A 16,165-nucleotide genomic window follows, 5' to 3' on the forward strand; every position below is an offset into this window, starting at 1 on the left:
TTTCTACCTCCCCACCCATCTAGCATCCAATTCGAGACAGCGCCACAGCTGCTCAAGCTCAAAAAATGCCCAAGTAGATGCATACCATCATTATTTCTGTGGGTTCCACAAGCATAAATGTTTGAGCACGCTGGACTTTGAAAGTTAGACAGGGCTGCAGAAGAATACTGGGAGAAAAGTGAACGAGAGGGAGAAAGTAACAGCAGATGGGAACTGGTTGAAAGACAAAGGTGTTGGGAGACGGCAGGGGTGAACAGTGGATTGGAGAGAGATTTTCTGTAGCCGTGTGTTTAGTGGGAAACAATAGGTGATGAGCAGAAAGGGCAGGATCTCTGAGGAAACGAGATCAAAGGACCATCTGCCCACATACAGGAGCCGGCCTGGATTTAGACGAGAGAGAGTGTGGCTCAAGCAGTGCCCGGGCCTGAAAGGAGCGATGTTTCTGGCCTGTGGCAATAGAAGCCAACACCATCCTTAAATGAAAAGGAGCCCTCCATCTGCAGCTTTTTGTTTGCTCCAAGCTTACCATTTTTCAAACATATGCTGAGCCATTTTCATTTTGCTGTGCCTTGCACTGTAGAATGAGTTGGCATGAGCAAATTTGCTCTGCTGGCTTTGGGATTTCTTAGAATCTCACATTCAGATGGAGTGGGGGGACCTTTGCTTCATTCTTATAACTACTTTTCTTCTCTCTTTACTTTTGGATGACTTAAACCCAGTAATCTAAAATTACCAATGTATTAAAATAAAATATGCAAGTATTTCACACTTTTCATCCAGCTAATGAAAATTATAGGATAAGTCAGAAAATTTTGTTTTTTAATTCAGTAAATCCTTGTAAGATACTGTACCTTTTTAAAAAAAATAGCTAAGGCTGCATATTCATACATCAGCAAGGCAACAAAGAAGCAGATAATTATGTTACATTGAAAGGCAGGAATCTGCACACAGGAATGGCCTGTAATCCTTCTCCTCCTCCTCCGATATTTATGTGCATATGTTGAACGACGTCTTTTTTATGTCTCTAAACGAATTAATAAATAAAAGATTTTCCCCGGCTCAAAATAATATTCCTTATATAAATATAACTTTGGGGTAAAGGGAACATGGAAAAGTAAATGAAAAGCTAAATGTACAACCTTCACCATATTATAAATACAACATACAAAAACGCTTAGCTTTGTGATGCCAAGTTAGCAATCCAATGCACTGCTGCTGATCAGTGCAATAGTAAACACATAAAAATGGAACTGAGCTGAAATAAATAACAACCAGATCTGCCTGTTAAAATGACTCTAAATCCCGTTTTTTACATTGGGATTGGACCCGTATCCAATGAGATAGTGCTTTCCTAAGTGCTGGTAATTTAACACAACATTACATTTTTCATGCATTACTCTGTAGAAAACTGTTCTAAAAGCACTGAAAATCTGCCTCATTCTTAACATCCAAGATTGCATCGTAGAATTCTCCCTCACGATCTCAGAGTGTGTCTGTGCTCGTAATGGGGCACACAGTTGTGCAGCTAGTCTTGCACCCTGGTAATGATCCCGCTAACGGGAACTGGAAGTCCCATGTTTAGACAGTCTTGTCAACTTCTGTTCACGTCCCTGGAGAAAATGCTGCTTGACATTAAAAATCTGGTTTTATGCTGCTGGCTTCAGTGTCCAGTGTGTCAGCAGAGTGCAGGTTCAGTCTGCGGAATAAAATCAGGAGTGAAAAGTCTGCTGCAAAACTGAATGACAATCGATTCAGCAATAATATCCCCCGATCAAGCAAGCATTCAGTTTAAGTCCATTTAGCTCCATATTTGCCTGCGTAGGCACAATGGCGGTGGTGTTTTAGTGGCCTCTGCTGTCATTAGGGAAAAGAAAATCATTTGCTTCATGTGGTGTTGAAAGAAGTGACTTTGAAGTCTGTGTTCCTCTGTTCTCTCAAATCTCTCATAAATGGTTCTGCATATTAGTTATTATTGTAATTGAGTTGTTTTTGAAAATTAAATACAGCTTTCAAATATAGCTCATTATAATAAATAAAAATTGAGATTAAAATGAAAATATTTTTATGACCTGTCTGTCAAAATCATTTGACAGATTTGAAAGTCTAATGTGACCTACAATTCCTACCACACGTCACACCATCACAACAGCTTTCTACATATGTAAGAGAGGATTATTTATGTCAGTCTGGGAACGGCTCTCACAGAAAGGAGTAAACTGCATATTGTGAAGAGTAGTAGTCAGTCATTCATCAACCACCTGTCAGAAAAAAGCATCATTATGCTGATGGTGTATGAGCAGAAGAGCTTGGTGAGGCAAATTAAAGATGTACAGAAACTTTCTGAATTCGGGCAACATTTTTACTTTATACGTACTGGGAATCTTCTAATAAGCAAACAGAATAAAAAACATGAAATTCGGGAAAAGTCAGAAAGGCTACTGAGTCGTAAGTAACAGATACACTTTCAAGTTCTACAAGATTTTAATGCTGTAAATTGATTTTGGCTCTTGCTCTTCGCTCATAAATAATAGGTTCATGTTATTTGCAATTTGGAAAATTTATGTAGTCTAAAGTGATTAGACAACTGACTGAAAAGCTTCCTCATAGCCTATAGGGTGCTCATATTTGCCACATAAATCATAGATGGATGGATAAATGGATAGAAAAACCTACAGTCACTACAAAGCAGCAACATATAGCCCACATACAGCTGCACAAACCAAGTGGATATGCAGCTCCTCCTAACAGTATTAACATATATAAGCTACTTGCTCTACAGGAATAAATATTTAATTAACCTTTTGAGCCATGGAGACTCTAATCAACTTCCACTACACGATTAAAATTTTTCCCTCCTATCAGATTGCAAATATATTTATTCCGCTAATGAGGACTTGTGCCAGACTTTGCTACATCTGTGGCCCAGACAAAACAGCCATCAAACTGTCAATCTTTAAAAAGCAATTAACACTGAGCAACTCGAGGAAACCAAATGAGAGGAGTCAAAAGAAACCAATCACCTACTTATTTTTCAGTTTCTTGGGGGAATATGTAGATAAAATCAAGTATTCCCAATGATATCCCGCAGTCACATTGCACAGATGGAAAAAAAAAAAGTTCGAAAAAGACAAGCTTCACCTCACATGCAATTAGTAACTCATTTCAAATAACAAATATCCTCACCTCTGCAGATTGGCACCGGGAAGTCCCACACTGACACGCCAGCTGCATTGGTGACACAGGTGAGGAGCGAATGCCCATCAAGGACATAACCTGTGACACATCGGTAGCGGATCTTGTCACCTACGTTGAACTGAGTTCCATTCAGTATGCCTTTGGGTGGAACTCCTGGGTTTCCACACGAGCTGCTTCTCAGCTCTGCAACATGGAAAAAAGAAAAAAGAGCATTGGTAAGAATACAAATATGCTGGTGTCACAGGGTTCCCTTAATTAGATGTGCATTAATAAATACAGTTAAAGGGACAATTCACCCTAGACTCAAATGTGAATAATTTTACAGTAGCACTACCTATCCATCTTTTGGAGATATTGCTATACCCTTTTCTTGAATACAGTGGAACAAACTGGCACTGTTCTTACGCAAAGTCCCTAAACAAAAGTGGAAGCATCTCATCACTTGCAGATGCATGCTTCGTTCTGAAATGTGATGCATTTGGCAGGTGTATGTTGGTGGAAAGGGAAAACTGTGTCACTTTTAGGTTTTTATTTTATATTCCATTAGAGCCTCAAAGTAAAATTAGGAGTTGCACAACAAGCTAGATACTCCAGTAACAGCAAGCAAATACCAGCAAACTTTGTATGCAAATGCTACTCAGATGTTTACTTCTGGTTGATGAGGTGAATTTCATATGAGAATAGAATAAAATACATTGCCCAGGGTGTACTGCAGTCTTCTCTATCACTTCACATTAAATAACATGATTATATCTGAAAGTGGCAATCAAATAGTGGCATATTAAAAAACAACATTAGTACAATCTAAAAAAAAAAAGAAAAAGCAACACAATAAAAAAGTGGGACATGAAAGAAGGCATTGCAGCTTCACACTATAATATTCTTTGCTGTATGCTTTTGAATGGCTGCTTTGGTTTTTAGTAGGGATCATTTTCAAAAATTCATTATCACAGAAATCATCACAGCAGCGATTTTAGAGTCTAAAATTCATAGTATTGACAAGTATTAACAAAAGCCCTTGACTGACAGAAAAAAAAATCATATCTATATTACTCCATTAGTTCAGTCGTGTTCCCTGTTGTGTTCTCTGAAAAACACAAACAACATGGCAAAATCTACCACAAGCAGGTCTACAGTGCAGACTGTAACTATTACACCAGTGGCATATTTTCAAATTGTCAGGCACTATCCATGAGTGCAACAACAAGTAACACTTTTTCATGCACTGCCTCCAAACAGCAGTACTAAATGCACATTAGCTCATTATTAGTTGTTAGTTAATTAGCTAATTCCCTTGCTTTGCCTGTGAATACTAACTGTGTCAGCTGTCAATGCTTTATCTGCAAGATATGTTGTAAATCTGGTTCTAATGATGGCTGTGCATAGCTACTGCTATATATTGTTGGTGTACTTTGTATATGCTTGGTATCAGACCAGCTTCTCTGTGGAATAACAGTGTTGTTAAACATTACGGTAAAAGAAAATAAGTCATTGTAGGCATGGTGTCTTTGTAAAGATCAGTGTTTATTGGCTTTCCTGTTTTTCCTTGCACATTTTGTTAGGTGATTAACCTTTCATAGACAAATATTGCATGTTTATCAAATTATTTTTATGACCACAATCTTTTACAAAAACAACCTTAACTAATGCAAAAACTCCAGTATATATCATCATTTTTAATTATCTTTTTCATATGGGTGCTGCCACCAGAGTGTTGGGACCATGCTAATATTCAGCTGTGGACAGTTTTTAATATTCAGCTGAACATGAGCCATAAACATATCTGCAAATCAAACAGATCCTCTGTGTGAATATTCTTCTTTAATCACTTGATCTCACTCTGACTAAGATACATTAGACCAAACTAAACGCAGTAAGACTCCACCGTGAGATGAAGGTGGTTATAGTAAAAGTAGAAAAAAATTCTCACATAATATTAAATATGACATGTAGCTATCAGTTACTTCTGAACTCCTACATTTTGAGTGCTGTGTTAATGGGATATCTCCTACACAGTCATTTTTATGAATGTAACCCAAGTTAAATTAAAACTCAGAATTTAAATGTTGTACCCTTCAAATAATCTCACACTGAGTGATCTAAGGCACTCAATTTGGAGAGCAAATTATTTTTCTTTTTTATGTCCTGGATGGAAACATTGGGCTGAACCTCTGCAACTAATTGGCAAGAGGTCGCTAACCTGATTAGGTATAAAGGAGCACCTTAGACAGGCAGAGTTAGTCAGATGTAAAGATATACAGAGGTTTAGCCCCCCCCCAAAAAAACTGTCTGTAAATTATGTAAGAATTTCACAGTAATTTCTCTTAATGCAAAAATTGCAAAGACTGTGAACAGCTCATCATCCACAGTACATAATATCAAAAGATTCCGAGAATCTGCAGAAATCTCTGTGTGCAAGGCACAAGGCTGAAAATCAATATTGGATGCCCCTCATTGTCAGACCCTCAGTTTCAGTTTTCAGTTTTCAGTTTTCAGTTTTATTTGTCATATGCAAGTTAGCACAGGGTCAACATCGCAATGAAATGTGTTTGACGAGCAGCGGTCTCTCAGCAGCATGATACAGTAGGAAAAAATATAATAAATATAATATAATAAAATAAAATAACAAATAGAAAAATAGTAAAGAACAAAATATTAGAGAGACATGGTAAAAGAGAAAAGATGACTAAATATATATGTATCTATAAATATAAATATATGTACACTAGTGATTAAATAAGAAAATCTTGAAAAGAAATATGACGGGAGGGCAGATGGGATATTGCACAGGAATGAGCAGCAGAAAATTACAGTATTGCACTTTTTAAATATAAATATCAATAACAATAAAGTGAAGTGACCAGTGCAGATTAAACAGAGTACTTGTGAAGCTGCAGGGTAGCTTCTGAGTCCTGTGTTGTGTGTGTTTAAGTGTTGTGGTTGATGTGTCGTATGGCTTGGTGGTAAAAACTGTTTTTAAGTCTTGTAGTCCGAGCAGACAGACTCCTGTAACGTCTGCCAGATGGTAACAAGGAGAACAGCTGATGTGCTGGGTGGCTGTGGTCCTTGATGATGCTGTGTGCTTTACGGAGGCATCGCTGGTGATAAATGTCCTGAATGGCAGGAAGCCTCGTGCCAGTGATGTGCTCTGCTGCCTTCACCACCCTCTGTAGTGATTTACGGCTGCTGGCAGAGCAGCTTCCGTACCAAACTGTGATGCAGCTCGTCAGCAAGCTCTCGATTGCACACCTGTAGAAATTTGAGATGATGCTGGCGTTCATGCCAAACCTCCTCAGCCTCCTCAGGAAGTAAAGCCGCTGGCGAGCTTTCCTGATAGCAGTGTCTGTGTGAAGGGTCCAGGAGAAGTCCTCAGTGATGTTGACTCCAAGGAACTTGAAGCTGCTGACCCTTTCGACCTTGACACTGTTGATGTGGATGGGCTGGTGTTCCCTGACTGGTCGTTTCCGGTAGTCCACTATCATTTCTCTAGTTTTGCTGATGTTGAGAGTCAGGTTATTTTCCAGGCACCACTCGTACAGTGCCATCACCTCCTCTCTATAGGCCGTCTCATCATTACCTGTGATGAGGCCTATGATGGTTGTGTCATCAGCAAACTTGATGATGATGTTGGACTCATGTTTAGCAACACAGTCGTGTGTGAACAGGGAATATAGGAGGGGGCTAAGCACACAACCCTGTGGCGTACCTGTGTTAAGGATGAGTGATGAGGAAGTGTGCTTACCAACTCTCACCACCTGGGGCCTGTTTGTGAGGAAGTTTAGAATCCATCTGCAGATCGGTGTTCCCAGCCCAAGGTCGACGAGCTTCGTGGCAAGTTTTGAGGGGATGATGGTGTTAAATGCCGAGCTGTAGTCGATGAAGAGCATTCTTGCATATGTATTCCCTTTCTCCAGGTGAGTGAGGGTGGTGTGTGTTGCCAGGGCGATGGCATCCTCTGTGGCTCTGTTTGTCCGATAGGCAAACTGAAGAGGGTCCAGTGTGTCAGGGAGGGAGGAGCAGATGTGACCTTTGACCAGCCGCTCCAGGCACTTCATGATGACGGATGTCAGTGCAACAGGACGGTAGTCATTCAGACAGGAGACCACTGATTTTTTGGGAACGGGAATGATGGTGGATGCTTTGAGGGACGTGGGGACCACTGACTGCCTCAGGGAGAGGTTGAAGATGTTGGTGAACACCTCTGCCAGCTCGTCTGCACACACTCTGAGTAGCCGGCCTGGGATGCCGTCCGGTCCTGGAGCTTTGTGAGGATTGACCTTTTTTTTTTTTTTTTTCTCAGGCAGCACTACATTAAAAACAGGCATGCTACTGTCATGAAAATCACTGCATGGGCTCAGGAACACTTTTAGAAACCATTTTCTGTGAACACAGTTCAATCCATGAATGCAGGTTAAAGCTCTGACATGCAAAGAAGAAGCCATATGTAAATATGATAAAGAAACACTGCTGTCTTTCTGGGCCAAAGATCATTGAAAATGCACTGTGAGGAAGTGGAAAACAGTTCTGTGGCCCCACAAAATGAAATATGAAATTCTTTTTTGGAAAACGCAGACATTACATCCTCCAGATTAAAGAGGAGAGGGGACAAGTTGTTAGCTGCTCATTATCAGTACTCAGTTCGAAAGCCTGTATCTCTGATGGTATGGGGGTGCATTGGTGCCTATGGAATTGGCAGCTTATACATCTAGCAAAGGCCCCATGAAAGTATATATATGTTATAGGGCAACATATGCTCCCATCCAGTTGATGTCTTTTTCAGGGAATGGCTTACATATTTCAGCAAGATGATTATAAACCTCATACTGCACCTATTACAACAGTTTGGCTTTACAGTACATGAGCCTGGGTGCTAAACCAGCTGCCTGCCTTCCATACCTTTCACTATCTGAAAACATTTGGTGTATCATGAAACAAAAAATATGGCAAAGAACACCCAAAAATGTTGGTCAATTGGAATTCTGTATGAGGCAAGAATGAGATAATATTCCTCTCCCAAAACCCAGCAGCCAGTCTCCTCAGTTGCCAGATGTTTATGGAGTGTTGTTAAAAGAAGACGGATAAACATGGCCGCTTACCAACTTCTTTCAGAACTTTTTTGAGACATGTTCCTGCCAACAATTTCAAAATGAGCTATTTTATTTCTTAAAATGTTAAATGTTACTTTTATTTGTTTTTTGTCCATAAAAGATGTGTTTATTAGGAAATCATTGCATTCTGGTTTTATTAGACAGCCTTACAACTGTAACTGTAAGTTCTTTTCAGACTTTCTGTTGTAGATTTGATGGCGCACTTAAGATGATTGTCCTGTTGCATGAGCCAGTTTCAGTGAAGCTGTAGCTGTTGGACAGATGGCCTCACATTTGACTCTAAAACACTTTGGTATACAGAGGAATTCATGGCAAACTCCTACGGCTACAGCTGCAGAAAAGCCCCGAATCATCACCTCTCCACCTCCATGCTTGGCAGTTTGTACGAGGTGTTTGTACATATTTTATTTATTTTTTTGTTGAGCATTGCATGATCTGACCTTTGAGTGATTTTCCCACAATGCTCTAGACCAGCAAGCTGCCAAAACGTCTGCTTTTATAGACATGATAGGTCTGGCTGCTACTTATCCTCTTAAGGCCTAAAGAAGCAAGAAGAGTGTACTTAGTTGTTTTTGTTGTTGTTGTTTTGGGGGTTTATTGTTCTAAATATTCAGTTTGCTAGCAAAATGAGTGTGACCTAAATTAATAACACCAAAATTGTACACATTTTGTGTCCTTTGGCAGTCTGAGCTTGTAGTCAATTGTAACAAGGACCAAATAACCTTTAAATAAATATATAAACATTGACTTTTAGTGACTGATAATGTAATAGCATATGATTCACATTATTTTTTTATATTCACATATGTCAGCCAACATTTCCTTGTCATCTTATCTCAACACCACTCCACTACTCTCATCAGAACAGAAAAAGACAAGTGGATCCAAACCTTGCCAATATAATGCCCCCCAAAGTAACACAGTGGTAAAATGTGTAGGTTTTTCTTCTGATGTTTTTTTTTCCATTTGTTAAAAAATACATGACAGACACTGTAGTTGTACAATGTTTTTCAAAGACATACAGATTTTTATGGTAAAAAAACAAAACAAAAACCCAGGGCAAAACTGCATTCACAACAACTACAATATTTGATCCACAGTTCTCATGTAGAAAGGGTTATAAGACTTCATTCAGCCCTATAGCTGAGCGTGGGAACTGATCACACAATCAAATAAAATGACTATTTTTGGTACGTACCATCTGTGTGGTAAACCTGGAATCAAAAAGGCATTTTTACACACATATAAACGGAGTTATCAGATGAATATATGAATGGATAAACAGATGGAGAGGGATATAGAGCAGTGTATTAGAGACCCTGATGCTGAAGTCACATTTCTAATGTTAATTTCCAGGATTTTTAAAGTTTGGGTGTTTTTTAATCCAATCACTAATCCTCTTCTCCCCACAGATTTTCATAAACACATCCCTCTGTAATGATGTATGGTATGTAATGAATGCAATATAAAATCTCATCTCCTTAATTCCCGGCTATTTATGTGTATGAGCAAAATAAAGTACAAATATAATGCACTGTTAATAAAGCATGTGTGACTTTTTTAATTATCTTGAGAAAATGCCAACTACCGCTGGTAAAATACTAATGCTTAAACAGATCTACTGCTACAATGACCATTTTAGGCTGACCTACCATACACTGTAGTTTTACTTATTGTATGAGGTTAAAAAAAAAAAATAATACTAAAAAAATGAATTACTTTCTAAAGAAGGCTCAAATAATTTCAGGTTAATGCCATTTTCTCTGAGACTGTTAATGAAACATTTGGAGCAGAAGCTTTTATTTGCATTCTCATATTGTGATGCCAACTTGAAACATTGTTTTCAACTGATGTAGTAGAAAGTCTAAAGGTCTCCATGTATAATGAGCCTTTCCATATATTTATGCATGCATGTTATTAATGCAGACACATGATTAATTCTAAGTGACACATTGTACAATGTCACTTAGATATATGATACAGTAATAAGATAATTTAAAATACTCTTCTTTCTTATGTAAACCTGAGGACAAAGACAGTAGAATATAAACTTGTCGCTTGTAGTAGCTTATTGTTGACCGATGCCTACATGCAAGGACAAAACAATCTCAGCCATTCATCTGTTGTTTTGAGTTTTTTTTCCTAGTTTCAAATTATTAAATATAGCTATGTACTGCAGGCTGCAATAAAAGTAGGCATCCCTGCATTGCACAGCATGATCCCGAGGAACAAACAGAAACTACGTCTCTGTGGGAGCTACAGACAGCCTGTGAAATTGAAATGTATTTGTTTGAAATATCAAATTTGTGGAGTTCAACAAAGTGTGACTAAGCACATCAAAGGCAATCTAAATATCTACAAACTCACCACAACAACCCTTTACAGTTTGACGCAGAGAATGTCAGATTTAAATTCAGCACACTGCTGAGCTGAAAATATTAGCATCCAAAAATAATCCGTACACGGCAAAAAAAAAAAAAAAAAAAAAAAAAAAAAAAAAGGTAACCGGTCAGGGTGGCAGCTGTATGCACCAGATGTTATTCAGAAATGTCAATGACAAACTATTCTTTTCCCAGCAAAGCCTTCCATCACATCACTACCTTGTGACTGGACATCGACATTGCTCGGATTGTCATATTCTTCGGAAAATACCAAAGGCACAGTGGGATTTAGCTATTTATCATTTATAGGCCAATTAAAAAAAATCTGCGTCAAGAGCCTGGCTGCTGAAACATGCTGCCAAGCATTCCTTGGATGACTTATTGCCACAGAAGTGTGCCAATGATGTTGAAAGAAAACAAGGTCAGCTGTTGAACAACCAGTGCATAGCATACTGTACTTTACACTGTCAGGTATGGGCCTAATTCTGCGGTCCACATGTGTGTGGAGATGGAGGGTGAGGTTTGGGTGACCATAACACTGTGATCTATATATATATATATATATATATATATATATATATATCCAGTGTTGGGAAGGTTACTTTCAAAATGTATTCCACTACAGATTACAGAATACATGCTCCAAAATGTATTTTGTAACGTATTCCGTTGCTATCCTCAATCAGAGTAACGTATTCTGAATACTTTGGATTACTTAATATATTATCATGCTTTTTACAACTATACGAATGTACTATTGCTGTGTGATTTATTACTATTACTGAAGGCTACTCGCCATACCAATACCAACTAGATTTTTAAATCTTAATATAAAATGAGTAACAGTAGGGTGGACATTGTTTTGTTTGTCTCCTTATTTATGAATAAAGAGTCCTTTTGTGATCTGCGACATACTTTAATAACCATGCTTGGTTAGCCGGAAGCACCAACCCCTTTTCACCTTTAGCACTCATGTCCATGTTCTTTACAGATAGTGCCACCTTGTGGTATGGCATGAAACTACATTAACTTACAGCAACAGCTGCTTATCATTACATCCTCCTTTTTTTTCTTTTTTTTTTTTATATAGATATATATAAACACATCACCAAAACATATGCGAGTCAAACAACAAACATTAAACAACATTTCAAATGGCACAAACATAACCTTTGCTTTGTCTGTTTTGGAATGTTATTATTTCTTTTCTTCTTTTTTTTTTGATTATTATTATTACAAGTCCAGTCTGTCAGGTTTCCTGATCTCTCGCACAGACCTCCTGAGCACAGGCTTGCTTGAATTGTCCATTCCAGTGCCGCTCTGGTCACATGGAGATGTGGTTGCATCCTTACATCGGATCTCAGTGACTTCTGAAGAAGCGTGTGGTATTTTCAAAAGGCTTCGCCGATTGCGACGAATGATTTGTCCATCTTCAGTCCTTACATTGAATGACCTTGGAGCCACTTCTTCGAGAACGGTAGCCTTGGTGCTCCAACCATTTTGATCCTCAATCCTGACTGTGTCCTCAACTGCTAATGGTCGAAGTTGCTTGGCTCTTCTGTCATAAAATGACTTTTGCTTCATCTTTAAGTGTCGAAGCCTCTGACATACTTTTGAATGCGTTGTGGGCTTGACGCAGCTTGGCAGTGTGGTGCGCAGCTTTCTATTCATCAGTAGCTCAGCAGGCGATAAACCACACTCAACTGGTGATGCTCTGTAACTGAGTAAGGCGAGGTATGGATCTGAGTCACTATCAGCGGCTTTCTTTAATAGCTGTTTGAGAATTTGAACTCCTTTCTCTGCCTTACCATTTGACTGTGGATACAGAGGACTAGATGTCACATGCTTGAAGTCATACTGCTCTGCAAACTTCTGCCACTCCTTGCTGCTGAAACATGGCCCATTGTCACTCATCACTATGTATGGGATACCGTGTCTGGCAAAGATGGATTTTACATGTGTTATGACACACGCCGATGACAAGTTTGAAAGCAGTGCCATTTCAGGAAAGTTAGAGTGGTAGTCAATGACCACTAAATAGTCTTTGCCTTTAACATGAAATAAATCCATCCCTACTTTGTACCATGGTGCTGTTGGTGTTTCATCAACAACCATAGATTCTTTGGTCTGTTTGTTGCGGTACTTCTGACATGTCTCACACCTTTTTATCATGTTCTCAATGTCTCTGTTCATCCCAGGCCAAAAGACTGTCTCTCTTGCCCTTCATTTGCATTTCTCAATTCCGAGATGCCCTTCATGTATTCTGGTAAGCATCTCTGGCCTCATTTTCTGTGGAATGACGATTTTGTCTTGTTTCAATAGCACGCCCCTGACTACACTCAGTTCCCCTCTAATGTGGTAGAAGAGTGGACACGAACCAACAGACCATCCACTTGACATGCTTTTCATAACATGTTGCAGTTCTATGTCTTGTGCAGTCTCATCAGCTATTTGCTTGGATTTCATGTCTGACACAGGCAGTGTGGTAAAGACCATGTTTATGTGAGTTTGAATGTCTTCTTCTGTTGTACTCACCATGCCCCCTGTGGGTGCTCTTGAGAGCGCATCTGCAATTATCTTGTGTTTTCCTGGTGTGTAAACTAGCTGACAGTCATATCTCTGCATTGTCATCATCAGACGCTGAATTCTGGGCGTCATTTCATTTAGGTTCTTCTTGATGATGGACACTAGTGGGCGATGATCTGTTTCTGCAGTGAAAGAGGGTAAGCCATATACGAAGCCGTGGAACCTCTCTAGGCCAAAAACCAATCCCAGGCATTCTTTCTCAATTTGAGCGTAGCGACACTCACTCTCCGTCATGGACCTGGATGCGTAGGCTATAGGTTTCCAGTGCTCACCTTCAGCTTGCAGAAGTACTGCACCAATTCCATCTTTTGAGGCATCAGTTGACAGTTTGATCCTCTTTGAAGAGTCATAGAATGCCAATACAGGTGCAGTTGTCAGTGTTCTTTTGAGATGTGCCCACTCACTTTCATGGTTGGCTGTCCACTCGAACTCGTGCTCTTTATGGAGGAGTTCACGAATACAGGATGTGTTTGCTGCCAGGTTAGGAATGAATTTGCCAATGAAGTTCACCATTCCCATTATGCGTAGCACTCCTGTCTTGTCAGTGGGTCTTGGCATGTCCAGTATTGCCTTGACTTTATCTTGGTCTGGCTGAACACCTTGTGCAGAGAGCTTGTCTCCAAGAAACACAATTTCTTGCACTCCGAACTGGCATTTGCTCTTGTTGAGCTTAAGTCCATACTTTCGTACTCGCTCAAACACTCTGATTAGTCGTTCTTTGTGCTCTTGCATTGTCGAGCCCCAGATGATTATGTCATCCACATAAACTCGGACACCTTCCAGTCCTTCTATTATGTGCTCCATTGCCCTGTGGAATATTTCAGATGCAGATATTATTCCAAAAGGTAGTCTCAGGAAGCAGTATCTGCCAAATGGTGTGTTAAAGGTGCAGTATTTGGTGCTGCTTTCATCCAGCTTTAACTGCCAGAAACCTTGTGAAGAATCAAGTTTCGTGAAGTACCTGGCACCTGCCATTTCACAGGTAATCTCCTCCCTCTTAGGTATTTGGTAATGCTCCCGTCTGATGTTTTCGTTTAGATCCTTCGGATCCATGCATATTCTCAGGTCACCACTCTTTTTCTTTACACATACCATGGAGTTGACCCAGTCGGTTGGCTCTTCAACCTTTCTTATCACTCCCAGGGCTGTCATTCTGTCCAATTCTTTCTTCAACTTATCTTTCAGTGGCACAGGAACTCTTCTGGCAGCATGCACAACTGGCTTTGCATTTTCCTTCAGTGCGATTTTGTATGTGAAGGGTAAGGTGCCCAGTCCTTTAAAAACATCTGCAAAGCTCTGAACTATGTCGCCTACAGAGTCAGGTGGTGAGTTCACATCTGTGTTGATGTAATACACGCGTCTCACCAATCCAAGATCTTCACAGGCTTTGTCACCAAGCAGTGACTCATGTGCTTCAGCAACGACAGAGAAGCATAGGTGGTGCACTTTATCCTTTACAGTCACTTTTAGTCTGCATGTGCCAGTGTCTAGTCTCAATGTGACCAACGTCCCATTAATTGCCAGTGGCACTGTCCATTTGTCTTCCACTACGGCATTTATCCTTGTGTCTGGCTCAGTTTCACAGTTAACCAGACCAACAAAAAATGTGTTGCTGAGATCAGCATCTTCAACCGTGTTTGTTGATCGTTTTGTCTTGTCCTCTTTACCTTTTGAGATGCATTGCTTGGCAAAGTGGTTCTTTCCGTGGCAGGCGGAGCATATTTTACCATAGGCTGGACACTTCTTGGGCATGTGCTTCAGGCCACAGTGCTTGCAGTCCAACATTCTGCTGTCAGATCGCGGCAGCATGCGTTTTCCCCTCTGAATGGAAACTGCTCCCACAGTGGCACCGATCGCAGTGTCACCCGTTTCACTGAAAGTCTTAACATGCTGCTGTGACAACTCACATGCTTGACAAATCCGTATAGCTCCCTCTAGCGTCAGGTCGGTTTCTCTCAGCAGCCGTTCCCTGACTTTTCTGTCCACCACGCCAAAAACAATCTGGTCGCGGATCATCGATTCACGTAGCGTAGCAAAGTTGCAAGTCCGCGCTTTGAGTTTCAGGTCCGTCAAAAAGCTGTCAAATGACTCGCATGACTGCTGAATCCTCGAGCGAAAAATGTATCTCTCATTAGTCTCATTCTTCTTAGGAGGGCATCAAACTTTCCCATTACAACGTCAAACTTGTCTTTATCACCCGGCTCATCGTATACAAATGTGTTGTACACTTCAATAGCTTGGGGTCCTGCCACTGTAAGCAGTAACGCTAACTTTGTTACATCCGGCTTGCTCTCAAATCCCACGGCCACAATATATAGCTGAAATTGCTGCTTGAAGGCACGCCAATTACTGTCGACGTTTCCCGTCAGCTTCAAACTCTCCGGCGGCTTGATAGAATCCATTATCGTCGTCCACAATGCACCTCAGGCCAGATTTAGTTTTACTCCTGGTACCATGTTTTGTTTGTCTCCTTATTTATGAATAAAGAGTCCTTTTGTGATCTGCGACATACTTTAATAACCATGCTTGGTTAGCTGGAAGCACAAACCCCTTTTCACCTTTAGCACTCATGTCCATGTTCTTTACAGATAGTGCCACCTTGTGGTATGGCATGAAACTACATTAACTTACAGCAACAGCTGCTTATCATTACAGACATTAGGCTGCACTTTTTGCAATGATCTCGTATAGAAAACTATTCCACGCGTATATAAAACAGGTCCACGGCTCCGAACCATAGTAAAGGGAACACTGGCTAATACGACAGGCTCGTAGCCAAAAACTAGCTTTACTTTGTTGTCTGGGTCAACTTTGCTAGCGAGAGACAGAGAGAGGCGTTGTAATAAGAGGCTGCTAACAATAATTTTAAAAAATATTTCGTCACGTCATTATACG

The 16,165-nt window shown here is 40.1% G+C and overlaps 2 protein-coding genes across 12 annotated transcripts in view; both read right to left on the reverse strand.

Annotated features, from left to right (window-relative positions):
* Positions 1-16,165, reverse strand: part of LOC100705316 (CUB and sushi domain-containing protein 3) — a 240,882-nt gene that overhangs the window by 165,968 nt on the left and 58,749 nt on the right. For all 11 annotated transcript variants that reach the window (XR_003222198.1, XM_025911532.1, XM_025911534.1 and 8 more), the window contains exon 4: positions 3,184-3,378. Coding sequence is in view for 10 of the 11 variants with exons in the window: in XM_025911532.1 (XP_025767317.1) it covers positions 3,184-3,378 (195 nt within the window). In the remaining variant the exon portion in view is untranslated. The remainder of the gene's footprint in view (positions 1-3,183; positions 3,379-16,165) is intronic.
* LOC109204242 (transposon Ty3-I Gag-Pol polyprotein) lies at positions 11,783-15,936 on the reverse strand. The gene is made up of 2 exons (XM_019364954.2): positions 13,543-15,936; positions 11,783-13,392 (listed from the first exon to the last, which is right to left on the reverse strand). Exons 1-2 carry the CDS (start codon positions 15,284-15,286, stop codon positions 12,908-12,910), a joined length of 2,229 nt encoding a protein of 742 aa, XP_019220499.2. The 5' UTR covers positions 15,287-15,936; the 3' UTR covers positions 11,783-12,907.

Source organism: Oreochromis niloticus, linkage group LG11 (assembly GCF_001858045.2).
Source record: "Oreochromis niloticus isolate F11D_XX linkage group LG11, O_niloticus_UMD_NMBU, whole genome shotgun sequence".
NCBI classification, from domain to species: Eukaryota; Metazoa; Chordata; class Actinopteri; order Cichliformes; family Cichlidae; genus Oreochromis; species Oreochromis niloticus.